The sequence below is a fragment of the Phocoena sinus genome, chromosome 2 (assembly GCF_008692025.1).
Source record: "Phocoena sinus isolate mPhoSin1 chromosome 2, mPhoSin1.pri, whole genome shotgun sequence".
NCBI lineage: Eukaryota > Metazoa > Chordata > Mammalia > Artiodactyla > Phocoenidae > Phocoena > Phocoena sinus.
In genome coordinates, this window is record NC_045764.1 from 99141652 (window position 1) to 99167501 (window position 25850).

Consider the following 25850-nt stretch of genomic DNA (forward strand, 5'->3'; position numbering starts at 1 on the left):
TTAAAGATATATACACCAAAGAAAAGAAACGTATATAAACATACTAAAAAAGAAGAAAATAATGATGAATATATAATGTTGGGGTAAGAAAGTTCTTTTTTAAGCTCATTACCAAAATCATAAAGAAAAATATTGCTCGATTGAGAGCAGAATTTATTTTCAGCCTTTAAAAAACAATGGGTTGAAGTCTGGATGTGTATAGAACTCTTTAAAATCACTTATAAAAGAATCAACCCCCCAACAGAAAAATGCAATAAGGACTAGAATATGCAATCCACAGAAGAAGATATAGATTTGTAGCAAGTATAAATCACTGGAATATATTTTCACCTCTGTTGGGTTAGGTTTGGGAAACTATATTCATGCAATGCTCGTAGGAAAGTAATTTGGTGAACATATTGTTAGTATGTGTTAAAAGCAATACTCTCACTTATAGGAATTTATCCTTTAAAAAATGGACAAATTTGCAAGGACTTATATGCTGAAATGTTCATCACATCTTTTTTTATTGCAAATTATTTTTGAAAGGAGAAACAACCTTAATTACACTTTTACCTATTCCATATAATACTGAATAGCCACTAAGGGTGACATTATAACTTGGTTTACTGACAGGGAGAATTTTTATGCTATATTAATGAAAAAATCAGCTTGCAAAGTGTATCTATAGTATCCCGTTTTGCTTTTTAAAAAGCAAAACATACATATAGAAATATGTACAGATAATCTCTACAAAAAGATCTGGCAGCATATGCACCAAAAGATTTGTTCTTTTATCTATATTAGCTGATGCTTAGATAAATGTAGTTTGTTATCAATATAGAAAATGGAAAGATTTACACAGTCATGTGGCTCCTGTCTTCCAAAGAATGAGAAAATTTAGATGAAGAGTTAACTGAAGCTGTGTGTCACCAGAATACAAATGATTTTTCTGAAGGTCTTCCTGTAATTTTCCTGTTGCCTTTACATGAAATCCAGCTTCTTGTCCTTTTTGATTTTCATGTTATGTTTATGTTCTCATTTTACTTTCTTCTGTCATCTGTTACTTTCAATTTCGTCTCTGTTGAACTGGACTAGCAGCCTTGTGTATGCTTTCTCACTCTCACGTGTGTTTAAGTCTTGGTCTTAAATTCCTTCCCATCCATCTTTACCTAGACCCTCTAAGGTCACAGCAGGCCAGGATGATCAATTTGAGGCCACATCCTCTTCCCATCTGAAGTGGTCTGGTAGAGGTGGCAACCATTAGTGAGGGAACGAACATAATACACACACACAAAAACTAAGAAGTATGAAGGAAAAAGGAAAAGCATTGTGTAAAAATTGAGAGCCAACTACGGTACTGCTGGATGTATATGTTAGACTGGATTTTCTGCTGGCTTCTAAGATAGTTACCTTGCTTCTTTATGTTAATATTTCTTTCCATAACTATAGTTGCAATACACTATAACAGGATATTATTGATCTGTATTGTGATTGTTGTGGTCCCAGAAATATTAAGCCTTTAAGTTGGTGACTTTTATTTTATGATTGTTCCACGTATTGCAAATATATTGCAAATGTTAAAGGGAAGTAATTACCACATACTCTATTTTTATTTATCGTTGTTAATTTAGGATAAGTTATTGCTCAGTTTTATGAGAGGTATTCACTTGTCCAAGATATTAACTGTTCACTTCTTGAGGTGTGATAAATGAACAAATTGTGCTAGTTAACTGTTTTTTCAATAAAGGGAAATAAATACACAATCTGATTAATGTTTTCATTACAGAATCTTGGAGAGGCAGAATACGTAGTGGCACTTTTTATGTACATGTGCTTACTTGGTTACCCTGCTGACAAGATTAGCATTCTAACAACATATAATGGACAAAAGCATCTTATTCGTGACATCATCAATAGACGATGCGGGAGCAATCCATTGATTGGAAGACCAAATAAGGTAGTTTTACAAGTATAATATGTTCTCTTATTCATGTTGTTGGCAAGACGGAAAGATTTATATTTATTATGAGTTGTTTATGTTGTTCTACCTTGTCTCTTTGCTATCTCCTTTTAAAATATGTGAGAAAATGAAATAATAGGAACTCTAAATCATTCTCTGGCAATTCTATCTGACAGTGTTATTAGTTTGCTGTGAACGTCTGTCTCAACTATCACATTGAAGATTTTTGTTGACAGTAATCAGAAATAAATGTTTCTGAAACTTTCTGTTGTGAAATAGGAATTGTAGCATTTTTTTCTTTTGTTTGTCTTACAAAGGTATAATTTGTACTGCTTCTTATTGTGTGTGTGTTTAGGGGGGTGTTTTTTCTTGAGGATAAAGGAAAATCATAAAGTACATTCAGACCTTAGGATTTTTTTTATACTTCTTTATGTGATATGATGGAGTAATTACAAATAAAAATGAAGATGCTTGATTTTGTCAATTAGAAAGAATAACAAACATAAATATAGTATTAGTAATGATGCAATTAGGACTTTGGCTGTGAACATAGCTATATAAAAGCTCTTTTACCTTTTCTTGGAAATCATCCACAAGTAAGAGAAAAATGGGAGGAAGAAAAAACAAATTCCATTTTTCGTGAAAGGACATGTGACTAAGATCAAGAAGAAAAAATGGGAAGAGAATTTAGGGTCTTGAAAGTGCCAGCAAAAGCACACTTTCTGAAAGTGGTGGCATACTTTGAAGTATAAGAGCCACATCCCTATTATTCAACAATGGATATGGGTATTGGGGTGAGCAGAAGCCTTCCTGGTTCCACACTGATTCAAAGAAGACTACAGATGAGCTATATTTGAAAAAAATACACCATCTCTATAGTAACAGTGAAAAAGAGAACCATCTGTTGTTAAAATCACTGAGCCTTTAGAAGAAAGTTCTGCTCACCCTAACCTAACCTCTTATGCATAGCTAATCTGAGAGACCCACCTAATCAGTGGTAAAGTAGAGGAGAAAAGGAAACTAGCACAAGCTCAATTTATAAATGAGGGAAAGAGCATCCGAACAAACTAATTGACAAGATAACATTCTCCAGAAAACATGTTGGCCTAGAATAGATGAAAATTTTGAATGCATATTTGGGTATGAATTTTAAGATACTTAATGAAGTATGCATTTCTGTGAGGGAAGGCTACAAAACAGAGAAATTGAAGAACCCAGGAAGAGATGAAATGTGAACTGGCAGAAAACAAAACAAAATCAAAGAAATGGAGACAAAATTAAAAGGAATGGGGAGGAACAGGCACTGTAGAACACCCCATAAGGGATATAGAGAGTGAAAATGAGAAACTAATAACTTTGAAATATAGGAAGTTTAGAAATAGAAGAACCTCAGTGTCTGAGGCCTTTTATTTATGAGTAATAGAAAAACTTAAACAATAAGGAAAGTTACTCTCTCTCATAACAAGAAGATGAAAGTAGTGTGGCTCCAGGTTAGGTTACAGTGTGACTCAACGATGTCATGAAAGACCAAGGTTCATTTCATCTTTCTGCTCTGCTGTCCTCAATCTGTGAGCCCAGTTCTCAGACAAGCGCTCCACATGGTCAGGATGACCACAGAATTTCCAGGTGTAATATCCATACATAAGAGCAAAGGACTATATCCAGAATATGTGAACTCCTATAAAAGTCATTGTAAAATATAGACAACCCAATACAGAATTGGCAAATGAATTGGACAGCATACAAATGGACAATAAGCACATGAAAAAATGCTTACCATCACTAGTTGTCAGGGAAAATGCAATTAAAACTAGAGTGATGCACCACTACACATCCAACAGACTGGCTAAAATTATAAAGATTGACAGTATACCACGTGTTGGCAAGGATGTGGAGCAACTAGAACTCTGGAACTGGAACAGTGCTAGTGAATGTGTGTACAGCAACTTTGGAAAACAGTTTGACAGTTTCTTATAAACACCCACATGGTCCAGCAATTTTACCCCCAGATATTTATCCAAGAGCAATAAAAGTGTATTTATACAAAAATATTTGGACATGAATATTCATTGCAGCTTTATTCAAAATAGCCCTAAACTAGAAACAACCCAAATTCCGTGAACAAGGGAATGAATAAACATTGTAGTATATTCGTTCAGTGGAATACTATTCACCAGTAAAAAGGTATGAACTTCTAATTTATGATTCCATTTTTATGGAATTCTAGAACTGGCAACAAAATAATCTATAGTGACAGAAAGCTGATCAGTGGTTGCCTGGGGCTGGGGGATACAGATTTGATGACAAAAGGGACTGAGCTCATGGAAATTGTGATTGTGGTGGTGGTTATTTGGGAGTATATATTGTCAAAATTTATCAAATTGTGCATTTAAAATGTTGCTGGGCATCAAATTGGGATATCAGGTATATAATTAGCTGAACAACAGTCCCTGCTTTCATGGAGCTGAGTAGTCTAGTAGGGGGAAGATTGTTAATTCCACAAATATAATAGTTACTTAGGTATCTGCAGAGTTAAGGATGAGTGCTATAAGTGTGAATAACATAAGGACATAGCCGAATCTGGTTACCATGGTTTATTTCATAGTGTTCATTAACTTGTTCTTTCAATTCCAAGTATATAGTCGTGTTCTTTTGGGATTGATTATTTTAAGGATAAGATTTTTTTTTTTTTTTTTGCGGTACGCGGGCCTCTCACCGCTGTGGCCTCTCCCATTGCGGAGCACAGGCTCCAGACGCGCAGGCCCAGTGGCCATGGCTCACGGGCCCAGCCGCTCTGCGGCATGTGGGATCTTCCTGGACCGGGGCACGAGCCCGTGTCCCCTGCATCGGCAGGCGGACTGTCAACCTCTGCGCCACCAGGGAAGCCCAGGATAAGATTTTTATTTCTAGCACTTTATTTAAATGATCTTTCTAGAGTTTTTGCTTTTGAAAATATACCATATTCCCCCCCTTTTTTTTTGCCTCAGGTGACAACCGTTGACAGATTTCAAGGTCAACAGAATGATTATATTCTTCTTTCTCTAGTACGAACGAGGGCAGTGGGCCATCTGAGGTATGTAAGGAAACGTTTTCATAATAGTGTTGAACTTTACTGTATGCTTTAATTTTGAGCTTCTGTGGCTAAGTAGTTTTAAATTTTATGTTGAAAGTTTAATTAATTTTGGTGCTTTTTGTTGGACTGTAGCAGTATCATATTCTTTGTATAGTTAGTTAATCATTGCCATTGCTTCTGAATTTTTTGAATCTTAAATGTTTTAGTAATTTTAACTTTTTTACTCTTCAGGAACAGTCAGAGATAGCATTTGATCATAATATATATATATATGTATGTATGTATGTATGTATCTCCTATGTCTGTTTGAAACTTAATGTCAGAAATTAAAAGAGGTAAAGTGGTAAAAAGTCTAAGAGTAAACTTTGCATTGCACAGGATTTCTCGCTTTTCCCTACACAGTCTTTTACCTTCAGTGTTAGGATAAAGGAACCATTTGTTCTCCCAGTATTAAGAATTGTCAAAACGAACAGTAATATATCTTTATCACTTATTGTGATGTATTTATGTGCTGGAGATTTATGGGAATAATACCTCCTTGTTACAAAGCAGCCATTTAGTTTTATATAAACCTTCATCTCATATGACTTACTAGCAAAACTATAAGGAGAGTTCATTTTATTATTTTATTTGATGGATATAAAAAGAAAATTCTGCAAGCTCTCATAATGTTGTCATTAAGTCAAGATCTATTTGGTGCTTAACCCAGAGTGATCAGGTTCCATTAGACCGATAACTTTTATGTAAGAGTAAACAAAGATGTAATGTTTCAAGAAATTGTTTCAATACTATAGCATTCTAAAATACAGTGTGTTTTTACTTAAGTGTCAAACATGTTTTGGAGACTAACTTTTCTAAAAAGCGGTTTCATTTCCACATTGAAATTTATAGCTGCTGCTGCATAGGGTATCATTATGATTTACATAATTAAAATCTCTTACCCAAACTCACAGTATGAATACATGAATACTGCTTCTTCCCCTTCCCTTTTTCTTACTCTGTAGTGCTTTTTTTGTCTTTTTCACATTCCCATGACTTTATTTCTATGCTGTTTTTTACCTGACTTCTGGAAACTTAAAAAGAAATAAAGAGAAAGATGATGATAACAAAATGCTTATAAATGAAGGCTTAAAAAAGAACCTGATCTCACTGTTGTCTTACATATCTAAATTTTCTTTATCCAGATAAATTTGTCTTCTTTGTATTTGCCAAACTTCCCTTTTGGAAGTCTACCTTCTTCTTCGGGGGCTGCTGGTGGTGGTGGTAGTGTTATTAAATCATAGAGGGGAAAAAGTCAATTGACCTATGATTTACAATTCAACTATCCAGATAGGTTAGGTATCTTAGCTAGAATTTTATCAAACTCCTCATAGAATTTTTTGTTTGTAAATACAATCTTTCATATCTTTCTTTTTCTAGGAAGTAGTACAATATTTTGTGTTTCAAGAGACCAAGGAAACCTACTTTCTTCCATATTTCTCTTTTTACTAATAGCTTTATTGGAATATAATTCACACACCATACAATTCACCTATTTTAAGTGTACAGTTCAGTGATTTTTAGTATATTCATAGTTATGCAGCTATCTTCACGATTTTAGAACATTTTTAGCACCCTATACCTGTCAGCAGTTACTCCCTTCCCCTCTCCCCTAAGCCCTTGGCAACCACTATTCTACTATATGTCTATAGATTTGCCTATTCTGGACACTTAATATACATGAAATCACTTAGCATAATGTGTTCAAGATTCATCCATGTTGTAGCATATGTCAGTACTTCATTACTTTTAATTGCTAAATAATATTTCATTATTTTTTGTGTGAATTTTTTACTTTTTATTTATCCATTCATCAGTTGGTGGACACTTGGGTTGTTTCTACTTTTTGGCTATTAGGACTAATGCTGTTGTGAACATTCATGAACAAGTTTTGTGTGGAAGTACGTTTTCCTTTCTCTTGGGTGTAGACCTTGGAGTGGAATTGCTGGGTCATATAGTAACTCTGTGTTTAACCCTTTAAGAAACTGCTAAGCCATTTTCCCAAGTGCCTGCCTTTCTTCTTTTACCCACATCTTTTTTTCATCCAGGCTAGACTAATCAGGTGATTGTTTAGGAGCCAGGCTATTGAGCGTCAGTTCCAGAGACCTGTTTTAGGACACTGTGGAGCTGTTTAGAAGCTAGAGTAGTGAGACATTTCTGGTTCCTTTTCCAACGTTCATTGTTCTTGTCCCTACTGACTTGAATAGCCCAGCTACAAACAGAAATGCTTGTGACTTGTTCAGAGCAAAGCAGTGAAACTGTAACTTTCCTGTGTTGTCTCCTTGTAGGGGCTCTATCAGAGTGATGGCTTGTTGTTTAACAGTGCTGTTTCTGTCCAGCCATCTTCTGGGGACTGTGAAAGAAGGTGGTAGTTCTCATTGCCCTGGTTTCAAGATACAGCTCCAAGGAACCCTGGCTTTTCATGTTGCCACCCTTTGCTTTTTTTCCCTGGTAGTTTGTTATGTTTATAGTGTTTGCTCATTCATTTAACAGATGTTCACAGATCCTTCTATTATTTGGCAATGTGATGGGTTCTTGATATATAGTAGTAAATCTAACATTCATTATCTCTGTCCGCATGGAGCTTAGAATCCAGTGGAGGAGACATTAAACATGTCCTTGGAAAATACCTACATTTGATTCTGCAGAAGATTTTAGGCTAACTCTCCTCATGTACAGTGGAGATCGAGCTTAGTAGAGCCACTTAACTGTCCTACAGTACTAAGGACTGGAGGGAAAAGTTCCTCAGAGGAACAGGTTCATTGTCACTGCTCTGCCTAGAGACAGAGCCTTCTGGATGAGAAAGGGAGAACTGAATATCATAATACAGGGATTACCATGAAAACAACGGCTTAGGTCACCTCCTTCCACCATGCCCTCCCCACCTTTTTCCCTGACAACATTGTTTTAACAGTGTTTTTATTAAGTTTATAATACTTAGGTGAGAACTCATGCTAAGTATTTCCAGCATTGTACATCCAGTTACTAGTTTTGGAACCACCCACCTATAGCGTGACCCCTAGGGCTTCTAAGGGATGTAGAGGAAGTAAAAACAATTTGGCCTGCAGTGACCTAGAAGGTGACATTTCCTTCGTGAATCCAGGGTGTCACAAATGTAGAAATTCCTCAAAGCTACTGCAAATGGGTACGCTTTCTCCTCATACGTAAATGAACTTCTCTTAGTTTGGGTTGCTGGGAGGTGGGGATACCCCCTCAACATAACTGCTATTATATATGATGTTGCACAGTCCCTCCTGATAAGGGAAACTAGATCCTTATCAAGGCCGTAAAACACAATAGAAAATGAGACTGAATTAGAGATATTCTCCAAATATCTTGCATTATGCAGAGACAAAGAAAAGCCATTTGATAAATATTCCAATTCCCGATTCTCTGTCTGGTTATTATATGATCTTTGTAACATTTGACCTCTGTAACACTCTTTAACACTTTCTTTCAGGAGTTAGGGATGACTGTACCAGATTTTATTATTATTCATGAAAGTCTTCTCTTTTGTAGAATACTCGCAAATTTAAATAGCCATCTAAGCATCTCAAGAAAACAAGCTGTCCTCTGTATTTGAAACCAAAACTATATTTTCTTACTAAAACACATTCTAACTAATAGTGAAGTGAAATTAAACTTACATAGACACTCTTATATTTTTTTTTCCTTTTACACATAGCCACTCTTTTGTAATTTTTTTTTTTTCTTTTTTACATGGTCCTTGTTGGCTATCTGTTTTAAATATAGCAGTGTGTACATGTCAATCCCAAACTCCCAATCTATCCCTCCCCACCCCACTTCCCCCCTGGTAACCATAAGTTCATTCTCTAAGTCTGTTTCTGTTTTGGAAATAAGTTCATTTGATTCAAGTAAATTCAGATAAAGTTTTAAGAACATATTCTTTCTGAAAGATAAAGAAAGCTGCTATCGTTCATCAGATAGACAGCTACATGTATAGCTGGCTCATGCATTTTGGCATTTTTATTACTGCTTATGTGAACACTGAGACCTAGTATAGTCCAGCCATTGGGCGTTGGTACTAGAGTAAATGTGTGAATAAGAGATGGCATTATTATGTTATATCATTCGTCATACTGTATTTCTGTTTGTATTTGTAATTATTATTATAAATAAGTATAAAACAGTATGATAAGAGTTATCTAGGAAGTAAAATTTGACCCATTAACCTTGACAGAGCATGGGAATTTGGTAGGTGAAATGGAGCAAGGGCTGGTTTGAATTGACTCAATGGTGGTGATACAGTAAATTGGTAACTGACAACCGAACTGTATCGTAATACTAGTATAGCAACTTACACCTTTTTAATCAGTCATTGGTTATTTTGTGATTCTCCCCACCCTCTCCCCGCAAAAAAAACATAGAAGTTGGTAATAAAGCATTAACTTCTTACTTGGTTAACTAGTTACATAGCATTGATTAACTTAATGTTTATTCTCTTAAGTTTTTAAGAAGCTTAACTCTTTATTGCCACAGCTTAACAGGAATATTTAGTGGAATATGTTTTAAAAATAAAAGGCTACATAAATATGTTACTAATCTTGATATGTTTTAATTCATTCTATTTGTTTCTCAAAGGGATGTCCGTCGCTTAGTGGTGGCCATGTCTAGAGCCAGACTTGGACTTTATATCTTCGCCAGAGTATCCCTCTTCCAAAACTGTTTTGAACTAACTCCAGCTTTCAGCCAGCTCACAGCCCGCCCACTTCATTTGCATATAATTCCAACAGAACCTTTCCCAACCAGTAGAAAGGTAAGCCTACAGGTGACCACATTAGCAAAGAGCATCATCACATAAATCATCTGAACACTGGTTTAGAGTGCTCCTTACGCTAAGGAACTGAATTAAGATTTTCTATGTAAAAATAACACCAGCTAACATTTACTGAGTACTCACCACATATCAGGCAACTTCTCTGATCCAGTCTCCAACATATGGGAAATGGGGTTAATAAAACCTATTGAACAGGTTACTAATAGGAAATAAAGTGATGTATGTCAAAGCTAATAGCCTGCTACATGGTGAGTACTCAATAAATGTTACATTACATACATTATCTCGTTTCCTCTCAGTAACAGCCCTGTTCAATAGGTTTTCTTATTAACCTCACTTTCCATATGTTGGAAACTGTGGATCCGAGAAGTTAAGTAGTTAAGCCACACATCTGAGTAGATGGAGAGTCCAAGATTTAAAAACCCAGACAGCCTGACTCCAGAGTCCATGTTAATCATCATCATACTGTACTGCCTCTCTTCAGCTTTGTAAGGAGAACTTAACTAATCACTTGATAACAGAGTAATAACTGGTTTAACGCTTGGAGAACCCTCAAGAAGCTTGCATTCTGAGGGAAGGTGTCAGGGAATAGCACAAACACTTAACTCAGAAGTGCCACTCTCTCCTCATCCCTGCTACCCATCTCCTATCTCCCCTTCTTTCTTCCCTTTCCCACCCTCAGCTCCCAGAGGTAACATTATCTCTTCAGTTTCTGGCTTAGCCTTACTTTTGCACAAAGGAGCAGGTAACTTTATTTTCTTACGTTGTTTTCTTTCTTACATGAAGGTCCTCATACTATAGACTTTTGGGCTTTGTGTTTTTCATTTAATGAAATGTCTTGGAGGTCCATTGAATTTTAAATAAAACTGTCTTAAATGTTCACAGTATATTTCTTTTCCCCACCTCTCTTTTTTTTATTTAAAAAATTTTTTTTTTATTTTTTCATTTTTTGGCCTCACTTGTGTGGCTTGCAGGATCTTAGTTCCCTGACCAGGGATTGAACCCTGGCCCTCGGCAGTGAGAGCATAGAGTCCTAACCACTGGACTGCCAGGGAATTCCACCCACCCCTCTTTTAAAAAAAAAAAATAAAGTTAAATTCTGTGTGTTTATTTTGTAATAATGTTAAGAACTTTTTTTTAATTGTTTTTTTCCTTTAAATAAAAGAAATGCTGCTGTGGAGGAATAGAAGGGAAAGGATGGAACGATACAATGGGGTGGGGCCATGTGCAGCCTTGAGTGTCAGGCTCTGAGGTCTGGACACAGTCCTATAGCTATGAGGTTCTCAATCTTTTGTGGACCTATTATTAAACAGGCACATTGCTGATGAGAGGTCTGGGGCAGAGGCTAGGTGTCTTCAGGTTTAACACACTCTCCAGGTGCTTCCTAGCCAAGGGCTGCAGACACACCTGGAGGCAATACCAAGGAACAGAAGGTTTGGAAAGTGGTGCTCTAGGCAGTACCATGGACTCAAGCCCTGGGGGCTGAGGGCTGGGAGCATCTCCCCATCCTCTGCTCAGGAGACAGTGTGAGGGGTGAGGAGGACTGTGCAGCCCTGAATCTCAGGAGAGGCTGCTCCCAGCAAAGCCGCCAGAAAATATGCAAATACAAACAAACAGAAAGACTTCCATGCTTTAAAGGCAATATTCCATAGTTGTAACAGCATGGCAGTCTTTGCACACAGAAGTTGTGACCATTACAGAAAGTGACCACCATCCAAAGAACACCTGCTTATGTGCAATACCGCTGTCCTGCTTAATTCTGAGAAATGCTATTTAATGTACTAAATATTTCTAACTTTATGTGCTTTAAATAATTTGTCACTTTAAGGTGAAATCCTCTTTCTTGATATGTTTTTTACCTCTATGACTTTCTGAATGGTACAGTAAGATAGGATGAGACTTCATAAAAATTTTACAATGACTTTAAATAGGAAAGTTCTTAATCTTTATTCTCAGATGGTTTAGAAGAAGTGCACATTTTCTGTTTTCTTCATTTGCTTTACCACTTTACCTACACCGATAGAGTGGTGTTTCTCGGGTTGTTGTCAGAAGCTACTGCATCAGAATCACCTCGTTCTCCCTCAGACCTACTGAATCGAAATCACTGGGGGGCTACAGCCCAGGCCTCTGTTATTTAACACTTTCCCCACATGGTTCTGATGGGTACTACAAAGTTTACACCTTAAACTACTATTTGCCAACATTTTTGACCATACACTGTATTAGTAAAGAAAAAAAAATCTTGCCGGAATTCCCTGGCGGTCCAGTGGTTAGGACTCCACGCTTCCACAGCAGAGGGCACAGGTTTGATCCCTGGTTGGGGAACTAAGATCCCACAGCAGCATGGCATGGCCGAAAAAAGAAACCTGGCAAATATTAACCCTCATGACTAACAGTCTATATATTAAGTAATAATAAATGATAGCTTCTTATTTTTTAGAAAAACATAAATGGGAAGAATAATTTTAATATTTTCTTTGTGAATACCCTTGAGACTTGCCTTTGGAGCATATGTGGTATTGGAGACCACTACTTGAGACCATGTTGATGGTTTTTTTCTATTCAAATGATTGCTTATGTCTTACGAATTCTTCTACATTAGTTAGTAGACCAAAACTCATGATTTACTTACCAACTTGAAATTATATTAAAAGCTAGTGACTCTTAGCTCTCTCCTCATCTCTGCCTTTTCTAAATTTAAATTGAATCACTTCTCTTCATGAAATCCTTATTCGACTCTAACACTTACATCTTAATGTCTTCTTCCTGTTCTTATTTCCTCCAAACCCTAATAGTCAAATAGTGTTCATACATAAGATGGAGACATGGGCTTCTGTTGAAGTGTTAGCTTTCAGTGTCTTTCACTCTATACTTAACTTTCTTTTTCTTTTTTTTTAAATTTATTTTATTGATGTATAGTTGATTTACAATGCTGCGTTAGTTTCTGATGTACAGGAAGTGATTGAGTTATACAAATATACACTCTTTTTCATACTCTTTTCCATTATGGTTTATCACAGGATATTGAATATAGCTCCCTGTGCTATACAGTAGGACCTTGTTGTTTATCCATTCTATACATAATAGTTTGCATCTGCTAATCCCAAACTCCCAATCCATACCTCCCTTACCCTCCCACCCCCACACCCCCGGCAACCACAAGTCTGTTCTCTATGTCTCTGAGTCTGTTTCTGTCTCGTAGATAAGTTCATTTGTGTCATATTTTAGATTTCCACATATAAGTGATTATACTTAACTTTCTTTTTGCCGTCTTCTAGAATGGAGAGAGACCATCTCATGAAGTACAGATAATAAAGAATATGCCCCAGATGGCAAACTTTGTATACAACATGTATATGCATTTGATACAGACCACACATCATTATCATCAGGTAAGTTTTCTCAAAATTGACTCTTATTTTTCTTGCTGTAGAATCTTCTCTGTTGCCGAATAAATCTTTAACATACTTGATTCCTTGCAGGAAACCAGCTAAACCAAAGTAGATTACTATTCATGTAACATCCATATTTTAAAAACATCTTTTGTAGATATAATTTGGCATACAATAAATTCCACATATCTAAAGTATACAGTTTGATATGTTCTGATATTTGTATATATCCATGAAACCATCACCATAATCGAGATGATGAACATATCCATTATCCCCAAAAGTTTTCCACGTACACCTTGATAATCCCTCTCGTCCCTCACCAGTTCCTTTTCCACCTTCTCCAGGAAACCAAGGATCTACTTTATGTCACAATAGATTAGTCACCATTTTTTAGACATTTATGTAAATAGACTCATACAGCATGTACTCTTTTTTCCTACTTTTACTCAGCATTATTTTGATATTCATTTATGTTTCAGAATGTATCAGTAGTCCTTTTCCTTTTATTGCTGAATAAGTAATCCATTATACAGATTACCAAGTTTACCCATTCATCCACTGATGGACATTTGGGTTGTTTCCAATTTTGGCTGCTACAAATAAAGCTACTATGAACGTTCTCCTACAAGTCTTTATACTTTCTCTCGGGTAAATTTCTAGGAGTGGAATGGTTGGATAGTATGGTAAGTATGTATTCAACTTCTTTTAAGAAACTGCCCACCTGTCTTACAAAGTGGTTGTACCATTTTATATTCCCACCAGCAATGTATGAGAGCTCACACACACTTACTATGTTTGGTCTTTTTATTTTAGCATTCCAGTAGGTGTGTAATGGTCTCATTGTGGTTTTAATTGGCACTTCTCTAATAGCAATTGATATTGAACATCTTTTCATGTGATTATTTACCATCTGCATATCTTTGAGGATGTATCTGTTTAGGCCTCTCACTCACTTTTTTGGGTTGTATTATTGAGTTTTGAGAGTTTTAAAAGTTATTCTGACTACAAGTTCCTCCTCAGATGTTTGTTTTATGAATATTTTCTCCTAGTCTGTGACTTGTTTTTTCATTTTTAAGTGTCTTTCAAAAAACAGTTTTAAATTTTGACAAAGTCCCAGTGTATCAAGTTGTTCTTTTGTGATTCATGCTTTTTATGTTCTAAAAGAACTTAGCCTGACCCAAAATTACAGGGGTTTTTTCCCCTAATGTTTTCTTCTAGAAATTGTATAGTTTAATTTGCTATTTAGAGGTATGGTACATTGTGGGTTAATTTTTTTTATATGGTGCAAGGTAAGGTTACATTTTACTCATTTGTGTGTGGATATCCAGTTGTTTCAGCACCATTTCCTGAAAAGGCTATTTTTTCCCTCTGTTGACTTGCCTTGTCATTTTTTTTTTTTGAGATTAAAAAAGCAGTTTTTCAAATTGAGATATAATTTTAGTTTCAGGTGTATAAAATAATGATTTGCTATTTCTATATATTGCAAAACAATCACCAAAATAAATCTGATTAACATCCTTCACCACACAGAGTTACACTTTTTTTTTTCTTATTTTGAGAACTTTTAGGATCTCACCTTGTTTTAGTAGAAAAATCAATTGTCCACGTATGTGAGAGTCTACTTCTGGGCTTTCTATTCTGTTCTGTTGATCTTTGCATCTTCCCTTTTTGCCTTTACTACACTACCTTTATTAGAGTTTCTTTATTGTAAATCTTGAAATTAGATAATGTGAGTCCTTCAGTTTTGTTATGTTTCAAAATGGTTTTGGCTGTTCTAGTTCCTTTGCTTTTCTGTATAAATTTTAGAATCAGCTTGTCTATTTCAACCCCCAGAAAAAGCATGTTGAGGTTTTGATTAGGATTTTGGAGTATTACTGCTTAGGATCAATTTGGGGAAATTAACATCTTAACAATAGTGAGTCTTCTTTCCATGAATATGATCTCTCTCTCCACTTCTTTAGGTCTTCTTTGAATTCTCTCCTCAGTGTTTGGCAGTTTTCAGCATACAGGCTTTATACATATGTTGTTAGTTTTATTGCTAAGTATTTCACATTTTGTGCTGCCATTGTGAATACTACTTTAAAATTTTTTCAGTTTCCAACAAGAGAAACAGTTCCTGAAGAGAGAAGCCCAGCTTTAGCTCCAGACCGCCATGGGGTAAAAGGGAAGCCAGGCATATAGAGCTGCTCCAGTGTTCTGGTTAAGTGGGAAAGGAGCCTTGTGCCCTGATGCTCTCTCCCTGCCATGGCCTTGTCTCAAGGCTTGGTTCCTTCTCACCCCTCACAGGGCCCCTTGATTGAAGTCGGTCCTTTCTTGAGTTGGTGTGGCAGTCAGTCCTAATCAGCCACTGTTTTTCCAGAGTGTTACAATAAATTCCTTTGCTAAAAAATTTAATAGCTTTTGATATTGTTTTTCTCCCTGAGGATGTAATATATGATCTCATCATTATTATCTGATATCTAGGCAGGCATATTCCATGGAGTCAGTAAAACTTAGGCCATTATCATCAGAGTTGTTACATCTGTAATATAACATGGCCAGCAGTGTTTTGGAGAATTCTAGAGTGACAGTATCAATTAGGAAGATAATGTGAGAACTTACGTTTATAAGCCAGTGTCTTTTTATTTGGATTCTTTGATGTCTTCCCTCTCTCTCTCTTTCTTTTTTTTTTTTTTCTCTTTAGACTTTATTACAGCTACCACCTGCTATGCTAGAAGAAGGTGAAGAAGTTCAAAGTCAGGAAACAGAATTGGAAACAGAAGAAGAGGCCACACCTGCTCAAGCTGACATTGTACCTAGTCTAACAGATACCAGCCCCAGTCAAGAAACCTCAGCCTCTCAGACTGAGACCATCCCTAGTCACACAGGAGACAGTTCCAGTTCAGAGGCCATCCCTACTGAATCCGAGATCACTGCTACTGTGGCAGAACCTGTAGCTGTACCAGCGGAGAATAACACCCCTCAAGATGCCACATCCGCCCCCAGAGAAACCAAGTAGCCAAACTGTAGCCCTTCTTAGGGAGGACATTTCATTTATAAAGTCTAGGTAAAGTTACCTTTTGTATTTTACATATTCTTCTGCCATTTTAATGGCACTAATTAATATTCAGTCCTTATTTTTGTTAGCTGATCTCAATGTTTGTCTTCTGGTATATATGAAAAAAGAATGTGTGTGAACAACTCCAACTTTATTTGTTCAGTCAGAAGAATAAATAACCATTCCTTTGATATTTTGATTATTAAATAACTATATCTATAATCATACCTACATTAAAAGAATTTTCTACAGAGTAATAGTTCACATTTTTAGTGAACTTCGCTAAAGAAAAGGACAAAATATACTGGAATTAACTACAAGTGACTTCAAGCAGGTGTCCAAATTGGGGAGGAAATTATTTCTTCTACCATAATGTAAGATGCTCAAGTCATGTTTCTTTCTATCCCTCCTTTCTTTGCTGTCTTCCTTGATGGAAAGGCGTCAACACCATAGGATATAAGTTGCTCCGATCCATTAAAGAAGACATGCATTTCCTTCCCCCAAATCTCAGAATGTGTAAAATCACCTAGAATGTCTCTTTATTTTGGGGGCCACTCCAGGCCTAATGAATCAGAATCTCAGGGTTAGAGCCTAGGAACCTGCATTTTTATTTTTGCAGGTGCTACACAATTAATGTTTGAGTTGCTGGCCGAATGATATCAGATAAGGCTGGTGAGGCTGGGCCAAGATTTGTCATTCATCTAAGCAAGAAGGATCTGGCAGATCCATTTGGGCAGGAACAGAGGTCCAGGGACCGGGCAGTGAAAATCAGTGAACTTAATTAATTCCTGTATTCAGGATGGATTTCTTCCAATGCAGAGCTTCTGAGTTTTCTGCCCTGTTTAGTTCTCTTGATAGATAACCAGCCATAAGGAGACGGTAAGGTAAAATGTGCTCCAGATTTGGGAAGGCATCTGTACTAGGACCTTGCTACTCAGGTGTGGTTTGCAAATCAGCAGCATCAGTGTTGCATTGAAATTTGTTAGAAATGCAAAAGTTTGGGCTGTACCCCAGATCTGTTAAATCTCAATCTGCATTACAGCAAAGTCCCCAGGTGATTCAAACGCACTTTGTAGTTTTAGAAGCGCTGTACTGAGATTACTGTGCCGTCCTCACATCAGTGAGAGGTTGAATGGTGATCCTGTGATGGTAGAGTTTACAGTGAGTATGACTGTTTTCTGACAATGGACCTCTGCTTATAAGGCCCCTGGGCATGGTGACCAGAGCAGAGATGAATATATGTATGTGGGAAGGGTGAACTTGCCCACTAGTTCTCTTCCCCATTCCCACATCCGCTAGAGTGGCCAAGGGGAGCATTTCCCCAAATCTAGTGCATCTATCTTTAGGCTTGACCGTGTCCAACGAACTTTTGAAGAATTAGGCAAGAATTGCACACTGCCAGTGACCAGACCAGTGCTTCTCATCTTGATATTTTGAAGCAATGATGAATTCATGAGGAAATTAAACCCAGAACGTCAAGTCAGTGATGTTTTTGAGTGACTAATGTTTGCTTAAGCTTACCAGTCTGTGGTGGGTAAAATTTAGACTCCTGTCTTACAGTGCTTCTTGCAGCATCAACAGTTGTGTTGGGCGGGGAAGGGGACGATGAAAGTGATGGGATAATAAGGGGAGTGAAATGCCAAGGACACGAACGTAGGAAACCTAGGTCTGTTTGTTACCAGGGTTAGGATGGGGCCAAATGGTCTGTTACATAATTTCTCTGAGTATAAGAATTTGAAAGCAGGTGTCATGGGCATCTGTATGAGGACTTGCACTCAGAATTATGTTCATTTGTGAATATATAGTATCAGGCTAAGCAAGAGGGAAAGAAGCTTTACCGTATTACTGTCTTTCCTGGAAAAGATTGATTTTTCCCTCTGCCCTTTAGAGGAAATGACTCATGAGACCTGCAACCAAAGTAAAGCAAAACTGTTGTGCTGCTTTCTCCTTAAATAAACCATTTTCCTGACACTGTATATAACTCTGTCTAGCTGGGTGACTGAACGTTTTTCTCTGCTGCTTGGTTATCTATCACACTAAAAAGAAAATTTTAACTGCAAGATGAATAACTCCTTTGCCTCTGTCAAATTAAGAAAGGGATGATGAAAGTGGGACTTGCATTATTTTAAATTGTTTATTCACTGGAAAGGCCAGTGAACTGCAGTTGACTATAGAATTGTGGAATTTTTAAAGGAACTTAAGAGATCTTTTCTAATCTTAAATAATGAGGAAACTGAATCAGATGGTCTTAACCAGGGTGGCAACTGTGGGAGACTGGGGTAGAATCCAATCTATAGTCCAGGGCAGTTTTGTGCCTTTTTCTTTTTTTTAATCAACCACACATGAGTAATTGCTTCATAAATTCAAAATTTTTCTATTTGATTTGGGATTACTACAGACACAGGTATTCTAGCCAGGTGACCATTTCACATTAGTGTTCCCATTGCTCTCCATCCCGTTTTTCATATCTGAATATGTTGTGATTTTGGAGTTTATTTTTAAAAGCAGACCAAAAAGACACATGCCAAGAGAAAGAGCATGAAATGAAGCAATTCAAGTATTTAGACTTTTTTTCACAAAATGCTGAGTTAAGAAAGTACATTACCAGCAGTTGAGAATAAATAGCTCTATTGATTTGGGCAAATGAATGAGAAGATCTAAATATTATCAGGTCTCTTGAAGTCAGTGCAATGATAAAAGTTGATATTTTGCTAGATACTGAGAGAAATGGTATAAATGGGCCATTTGTGCTCCTATAAAAAATGAAGTTTTTATGATCAGGGGACAACATGATATTGTAAAACAGACTTTGGACTCATCCAGACTTGACTCAAATTTTACGTAATTTGCTCATCAGCATTTGGTTTGACCTTGACAAAATGTTATAACCTCTCTAAGTCACAGTTTTATCTACAAAACGGGGAAAAGATCTGTTTGTTTATGGGGTAATGTTTATGAAAACATCTTGCACCTGGTTGCTCGGTAAATACCAGTGCCCCCCTCTGCATTTTCCCCCTAATCTTTGAGGCAGTGTAGGATATTGCCAGCCAGTCCTCTGACTTGAGTGCGTAGCTATGCTCCTATCCAGGGAGCAGGGAGGAGGATTAAGAAGGGAACACGTGGTGGCAGTTGACCTTTGAAGATCAAGGGTCAAATTTACTGATTGGAAACCTTGAAATCAGCCTATGGCAGCCTTGAGGATGGTCTCTGCTGAAATTAAAATTTCTAGCAGAACAGCATACCCAGATGGAGATAGTAGGTACCATTGTGCTTGGGATATATTGGTAGCATCAATTCTGTATCCTATACTCCCCCACCCCGAGATCATCTATATTATTGCACTTACCTAGCTTGAATGTGCTTTTTCCTTTTTATCTTGTACTCACATGGTATTTTAGAGGTGTTTCTTCAATTAAAGTAAGATAAAAAAGATTTTTTAAAGAACGCTGACCCTTTTGCATGCACCAGAAGAGCAGTTGAAAACGAGCAGTGCCTTGCTTCCTGTGAAAAATGCTTGGCAGTTAGCCTTTGTAATTATGAAGCAATCATGTTAATAGATGTTTAAGAATAATACAACTGGAGCTGTACAGAGCCAAGGATGGAAATGAGCACATGAGACCATTTTTTCTTTATCCATTGCTATTCTTCAGTGCCCGAGAAGGGGTTTTAATTCAGCGGTAACCAGAAGCTTTGGACACTTTTTTTCTTCATAGGGACAACCCTGAGCTCAGTCCCCTGGAGCATGACTCAGAATGCAGCACAGTTACTGCTGGCTGCCAGCTTTATTGCCAACTCTACCTTTTGGCTTACACTTATTTCATTAGCTACTTAAACTTCTGCACTTCCATATGAAAGATGGCTAATCCCAATATTTCTCAACATAATGTTACAAAACCACCCGTCTTCAAAAATACTTTGAAAAACGTGTTCCATGGTCAAATAAGTTTGAGGAACACAATTAATTATCACTCCCCATTTGCAGAATAACAATACATTGTTAGCTATTTAAAGGTTCCTTCCTGAAGAAAAAAATCATGTTAACTTTGTTTAATCTAGCATTTGATTATCCCAAGCTTATTTGACCATAGAACTCTTTTTCTTTTTTTTTTTTTTTTAAATAAGACTTTCTAGAGAACTAGTTCCTCAGAACAGTTTGGGAGCCAATATTTTTACATTAGCAAGTGAACTTTGATTCCCCCTTAGAAAATTAAGGGGATAAGAATATACCAGCCCCAATATGCTACTTTGTCATAAGGATTATTTTGAGCTGAAGGCACTTGAGAAACAGCAGATACAGGAAGTATTCTCTGTCCTTGTGCTTCTGCCTAAAAGCAGGGCATAAATTTCCCTTTGTAAAGATGACATATATTTCCATTTGTAAAGGTATCCCCTCTCTCCTGTACCAGGAAGAAGACAACAACCCTTATCACGGGACAGAGAGATGATGCTGTGAAATGAGTCTGCAAAAAAAAAACCCTTACTAAAATGACCCTTGTCTTCCATTAATTTCCCCGTGTATTTACTTTCCCACAATCTACCACCCCTAAAAGCCCAAACTCCCCCCCCTTTTTTTTGCCTATTTACTTCTCCATAATTTATTGTCCTTTGTTAAAATGATATATAAGCTTCAAAGCCTAACAGTTTTGGGGGGAGTTTTTACTTTTCTGTGTAGCCCCCTGGAAGTAAAGTTAAAAACATCAATTAAATTTGCATGCTGTTTCTCCTATTAATTTGTCTTTTGACAGTTTAATTCACAGGCCCCAGGTACAGACCTAAGAAGGTAAAGTCTTCCCTCCCCTACAAAAATAAGACTTTAATACATCGTTTTTCCATTAAGTAACCAGAGGCTAAAGTAGCATAGCTGAAGAAGAACGTAGAGGTGAAGTGATTTGGACAAAATGTCATATTATAGTGTAATTAACTGTTGAGTGTCACATGGTATTAATAGCAACATCCTGAAAATACAAATGAATAAAAGTTTGATCAATGTATCATGACATTCGTTCGTGTGAGCCTTCTAAGAAAAGGTCACTGAGCATTCTCTGTTTACATTTTAATTTTAGAGTCCAGGATTTCACACTAACCTTTTCTCATTTCTTACTGTGCAGTAAAAGGACAGTCCGTATTTCCAGTGTGTCTTGTTTTCTCAGTTCTCTAAATGTTTGTTTTCTTTAAAAGTCTGTTTCAGAAGGGGAAAAGATTTAGCATGGTAAATAGGGGTGGACAAGAAATAATAGAAGAAAATTTAGGCAAATGTGAAGAAAATTTCCTTAAAGAAGAATGTAAGATAAAGGACCCCAAAAGTTACCTTGCATAGGACATGTTGAACTTTCTCTTGGTTGATCTCCAGAGATAATGGTCCCCACCATCCTCTTTCTCTATCTTTGACTTACGTCGTACATTCACACAACACTCTTCTTGCAGTAAATCTAAGTGCAAGAACCTCAGTGGTAGCTGCTTCTCCTTGGGAGATACCTTGTTTAATATAAATGGCTCTTTTGAGAAACTGAGTTTATTGACCTTTTTAAAAAAGTCAAGAGTTCTTGATAGGAAGTGGTCATATAAAATATTATCTTTTTCTACTCTCATTCATTGGTTCATTTTGAGGGGAGTTTTCTTCTGGTTTTTAGTTCAGTTATTTACAATAAATGTGGTTACTGTATTATGGTATTTTCATTACCCATTTTAATCTTCTAGTAGCACTTTCCAGTGCTGATTTCTTCTATAATCCCAGACTTCCCCAAGAATAGTAGTGGAACAAGAATAGAGCTAGTTAATTTGCATTTTATTTTGCTGGTTGACTACTTTTCACAGAAGTGAATTGAATTAAAAATAGTAAAAAGTTGGGGCTTCCCTGGTGGCGCAGTGGTTGGGAGTCCGCCTGTCTATGCAGGGGACACTGGTTCGTGCCCCGGTCCAGGAGGATCCCACATGCTACGGAGCTGCTGGGCCTGTGAGCCATGGCTGCTGAGCCTGCGAGTCCAGAGCCTGTGCTCTGCAATGAGAGAGGCCACAACAGTGAGAGGCCCACGTACTGCAAAAAAAATATATATATATAGTAAAAAGTTGAAAGGTGTCTTTGAAACTATCTAATTCTTGTGCATTCATAGACTGAGTACCTCCTGTATGTCAGGCAACAATGCCATAGTTCATAGGTGAGAACACTGAGGCATTGGGTGGTTTGCCTAGGACACTATGGTTAGTTGAACTGGGACCAGAACCACCATCTGACATTCAGGCAAATCCCTTACCTTGCTGTTCTTTAAACGTATTTGCTTGAAACAAATCAAAGTAGAAGGAGCAACACTTAATATTTCACAGATGAGTAAGGCAAGCCTACTAAAGAATTCCTCTCAGGTTTAGAATACCAGAGAGGAGACCAGGTTGCCAAAATCAGGATAGGAAGTAAGAGGTCTGTGAAAAAATATGCTTTAATGTTAACAGTGCTTATACTTACAGGTGAAAGCCAAATTAATACTTGTTGTGGATTGAAAAAGGTATGAGAAACATATAATGGGGAGGGGCTATAGTAAGTAGTACTTAAGTGCCAAAATGTGAATTATCCTAATGCTGTTTTAGTTTTAGGCAAAGTCAGAACAGTTTAAATAACAACAGTTTTAAACGAATGTAATATACGATAAGGGAAAAGTTAGAATTTACCAAGACCTGTACTTTAAATTGCCATTATAGGCAAACCTCAGAGAGATTGTGGGTTCATTCCAGACCGCTGCAATAAATTGAATATCACAATAAAGAGAGTCACACTAATTTTTCAGTTTCCCAGTGCATATAAAAGTTATTTTTATACTATATTGTAGTCTATTAAGTATGCTAAATAGTATTATGTCTAAAAAGGCATACCTACCTTAATTTAAAAATACTTTATTGCAAAAAAAATGCTAACCATCATCTGAGCCTTCAGCGAGTCATAATCTTCTTGCAGTAATAACATGCAGGATCACAGATCACCATAATAAATATAACAATAATGAAAAAGTTTGAAAGATTGTAAGAATTACCAAAATGTGACACAAAGTGAGTAAATGCCCATGGGGAAGTGGCACTGATAGACTTACTTGACACAAGGTTGCTTACTTGACACAAGGTTGCTTCAAACCTTCAATTTGTTAAAAACATAGTATCTACAAAACACAATAAAGTGAAGTGGAATAAAATGAGGACTGCCTGGTTCAGCCTTCCAGTTTAACTCTACCTGCCGCAAACCCAACCTTAGCACATTTGGGAGCTGAAAAGAACATCTGTGTGAGCTAAAGTTCCCAGGAGCAAACGTCTGTTTCTAAAACAACTCAAAGCAAGATGCTCTTATGCAATTACAGAAGTCAGTTGTGGTTTTTCAGAGGTCGCCATTGCAACTCTTGGTCTAGTTGGGCTCATTAAATGAATGGGCTCATCTGAGCAAGTAGAGAATGTGTTTCCTCTGCAGAAATATAGTCGTAGCTTTGGTGAAAAGACTCATGAATGTCAACTGTCATTGACACTTGAGAAATTAAACTGGTCAAGTGGTTCTCTTAAATTGACATGGTACTATGAATATCGGGCATGGGTAGTTTGGCCTGCTTTTGAGCTACGTAAAAATGGAATCATACAAAATGTACTTTTTTTTGTCTGCCTTCTCAAATAGATTGTAATGACATGAGGTAGGAATCAAGATTAACTGAGCACTATTTATTAGATCATTCTTTCCCTCAACACTATACTGTAATCTTTGTCATAAATCAAGTAATTGTATATGTGTGGGTCTGTTTCTGGAATTGTTCCATTGGTATAGTTTTCTTGTGCCAACATTTAACTGTTTTAATTACTGTAGCTTTACATTAAACCTTGACATCTGGTTGTGTATTCTCCCTTAGCTATATTCTTCAAGATATTGGCCACTCTTAATCTGTGTATACACTTTAGAATCATCCTGTCACTTCTAAAAAAAAAGCGAAAAAAACTTGCTTGGATTTTTGTTGGGATTGTATTGATTCTATAGGTCAATTTGGAGGAAAACTGATGTCTTTATCATTTAGGAATATGGTGTTTCTTTCCATTTACTTAAGCATTCTTTAATCTCAATAATGTTTTGTAGTTTTCTAGATAAAGGTTTTGGCCATCTTTTGTTAAATTTATTCATATTTGATTTTTTATGCTACTATAAATGGTACTTTTAAAACTACATTTTATTATGTTTTGTCATTATTTGTTACTGGTATATAGAGATACAGTATATTTCTTGTATATTGCCCTGGTATGTAGCGATCTTGTTGAATTCACTTATTATAGTATGACAGTAGATCATTTTGGGTTATCTGCATACATAATTATGTCATCTGTGAATAATGGTAGTTTTATTTCTTCTTCTTTGATCATTATACTTCTTATTTCCTTTTTAATCTCTGTGCCTTTTACTTCCCTTTTCTGCTTATTGGCTTATTGAAGACCTCCAGTACAGTGTTGAATGGAGGCAATCAAAATGAGTATCTTTGTTTCCCCCGAATCTTGGGGACAAAGCTTTTAATATTTCACCTATTGCTATAGGTCTTTGTGATACCCTGTATCAGATTTTAAGAGTTTCCGTCTATGCCTAATTTGCCAAGTGTTGTTGTCATTGTTTTTAACATGAATGGATGTTGAAATCTCACAAATACTTTTTCAGTGTATCCTCAACATGATTATATGCTTTTTCTCCTTTATTCTGTTAATGTGGTGAATTGTATTGGTTTATTTTTCAACCTTTTTTTTTCTTTTTTAATTTAGTTCTGGCTGTGTTGGGTCTTCGTTGCTGTGTGCGGGCTTTCTCTAATTGTGGCAAGCAGGGGCTGCTCTTCGTTGTGGTGCGTGGGCTTCTCATTGCGGTCGCTTCTCTTGTTGCGGAGCACGGGCTCTAGGCGCGCAGGCTTCAGTAGATGCGGCACACAGGCTCAGCAGTTGTGGCTCGCGGGCTCTAGAGAGCAGGCTCAGTAGTTGTGGCGCACGTGGTTAGTTGCTCTGCGGCATGTGGGATCTTCCCAGACCAGGGCTCGAACCTGTGTCCCTTGCATTGGCAGGCAAATTCTAACCACCAGGGAAGTCCCTTGGTTTATTTTTCTATGGATTTTTTTTTTCTTCTCGTCATGGGCCAAAATTGCTACTCTTTACATGCCTAATAAATTTTTAGTTGAATACTGGAAATTACAAATGCTATGTTGTTGAATGTTTGGATTTTGTTGTCTTCCTTTAAAGACTGTTGAAGCAGTCTTTATTAGCAGGCAGTGACTTGTGGGTATTAGCTGACCTTTCTGATGTTTGTTTTTAAGCTTTGTTACACAGGTATAGAGTACTTTACTCTAGGACTAGTTTAGCTCTTTCACTAAATTGTGACCTTTCTGTGGTCACTGCCCCAGGTGTTCAATGAGGTGTCTCTACTCGAGCTGGTAGAAATTTAAACCTTGATTTTCATCAAGGTGAGCTCTGGGAAATGTTTAGCTTATAGCTCCCAGGCAGTTGTTATTCAATTGACTTCATGGAGTTTCACACTGTGCATGTATAGATTAGTATTCAGCCAAAGACTTGAGGGGACCCCT

The 25850-nt window shown here is 36.9% G+C and overlaps 1 protein-coding gene across 4 annotated transcripts in view; it reads left to right on the plus strand.

Moving 5' to 3' along the window:
• AQR (aquarius intron-binding spliceosomal factor) overlaps nt 1–25850 on the plus strand; it is a 119290-nt gene that overhangs the window by 84364 nt on the left and 9076 nt on the right. For 3 of the 4 annotated variants that reach the window (XR_004348719.1, XM_032624671.1, XM_032624672.1), the window contains exons 31-35: nt 1769–1939; nt 4930–5015; nt 9657–9831; nt 13131–13244; nt 15931–16293. Coding sequence is in view for 3 of the 4 variants with exons in the window: in XM_032624671.1 (XP_032480562.1) it covers nt 1769–1939; nt 4930–5015; nt 9657–9831; nt 13131–13244; nt 15931–16245 (861 nt within the window). In the remaining variant the exon portion in view is untranslated. Of the gene's footprint in view, nt 1–1768; nt 1940–4929; nt 5016–9656; nt 9832–13130; nt 13245–15930; nt 16476–25850 lie in introns of those variants that run through there. The other variant, XM_032624670.1, reaches the window with a different exon arrangement.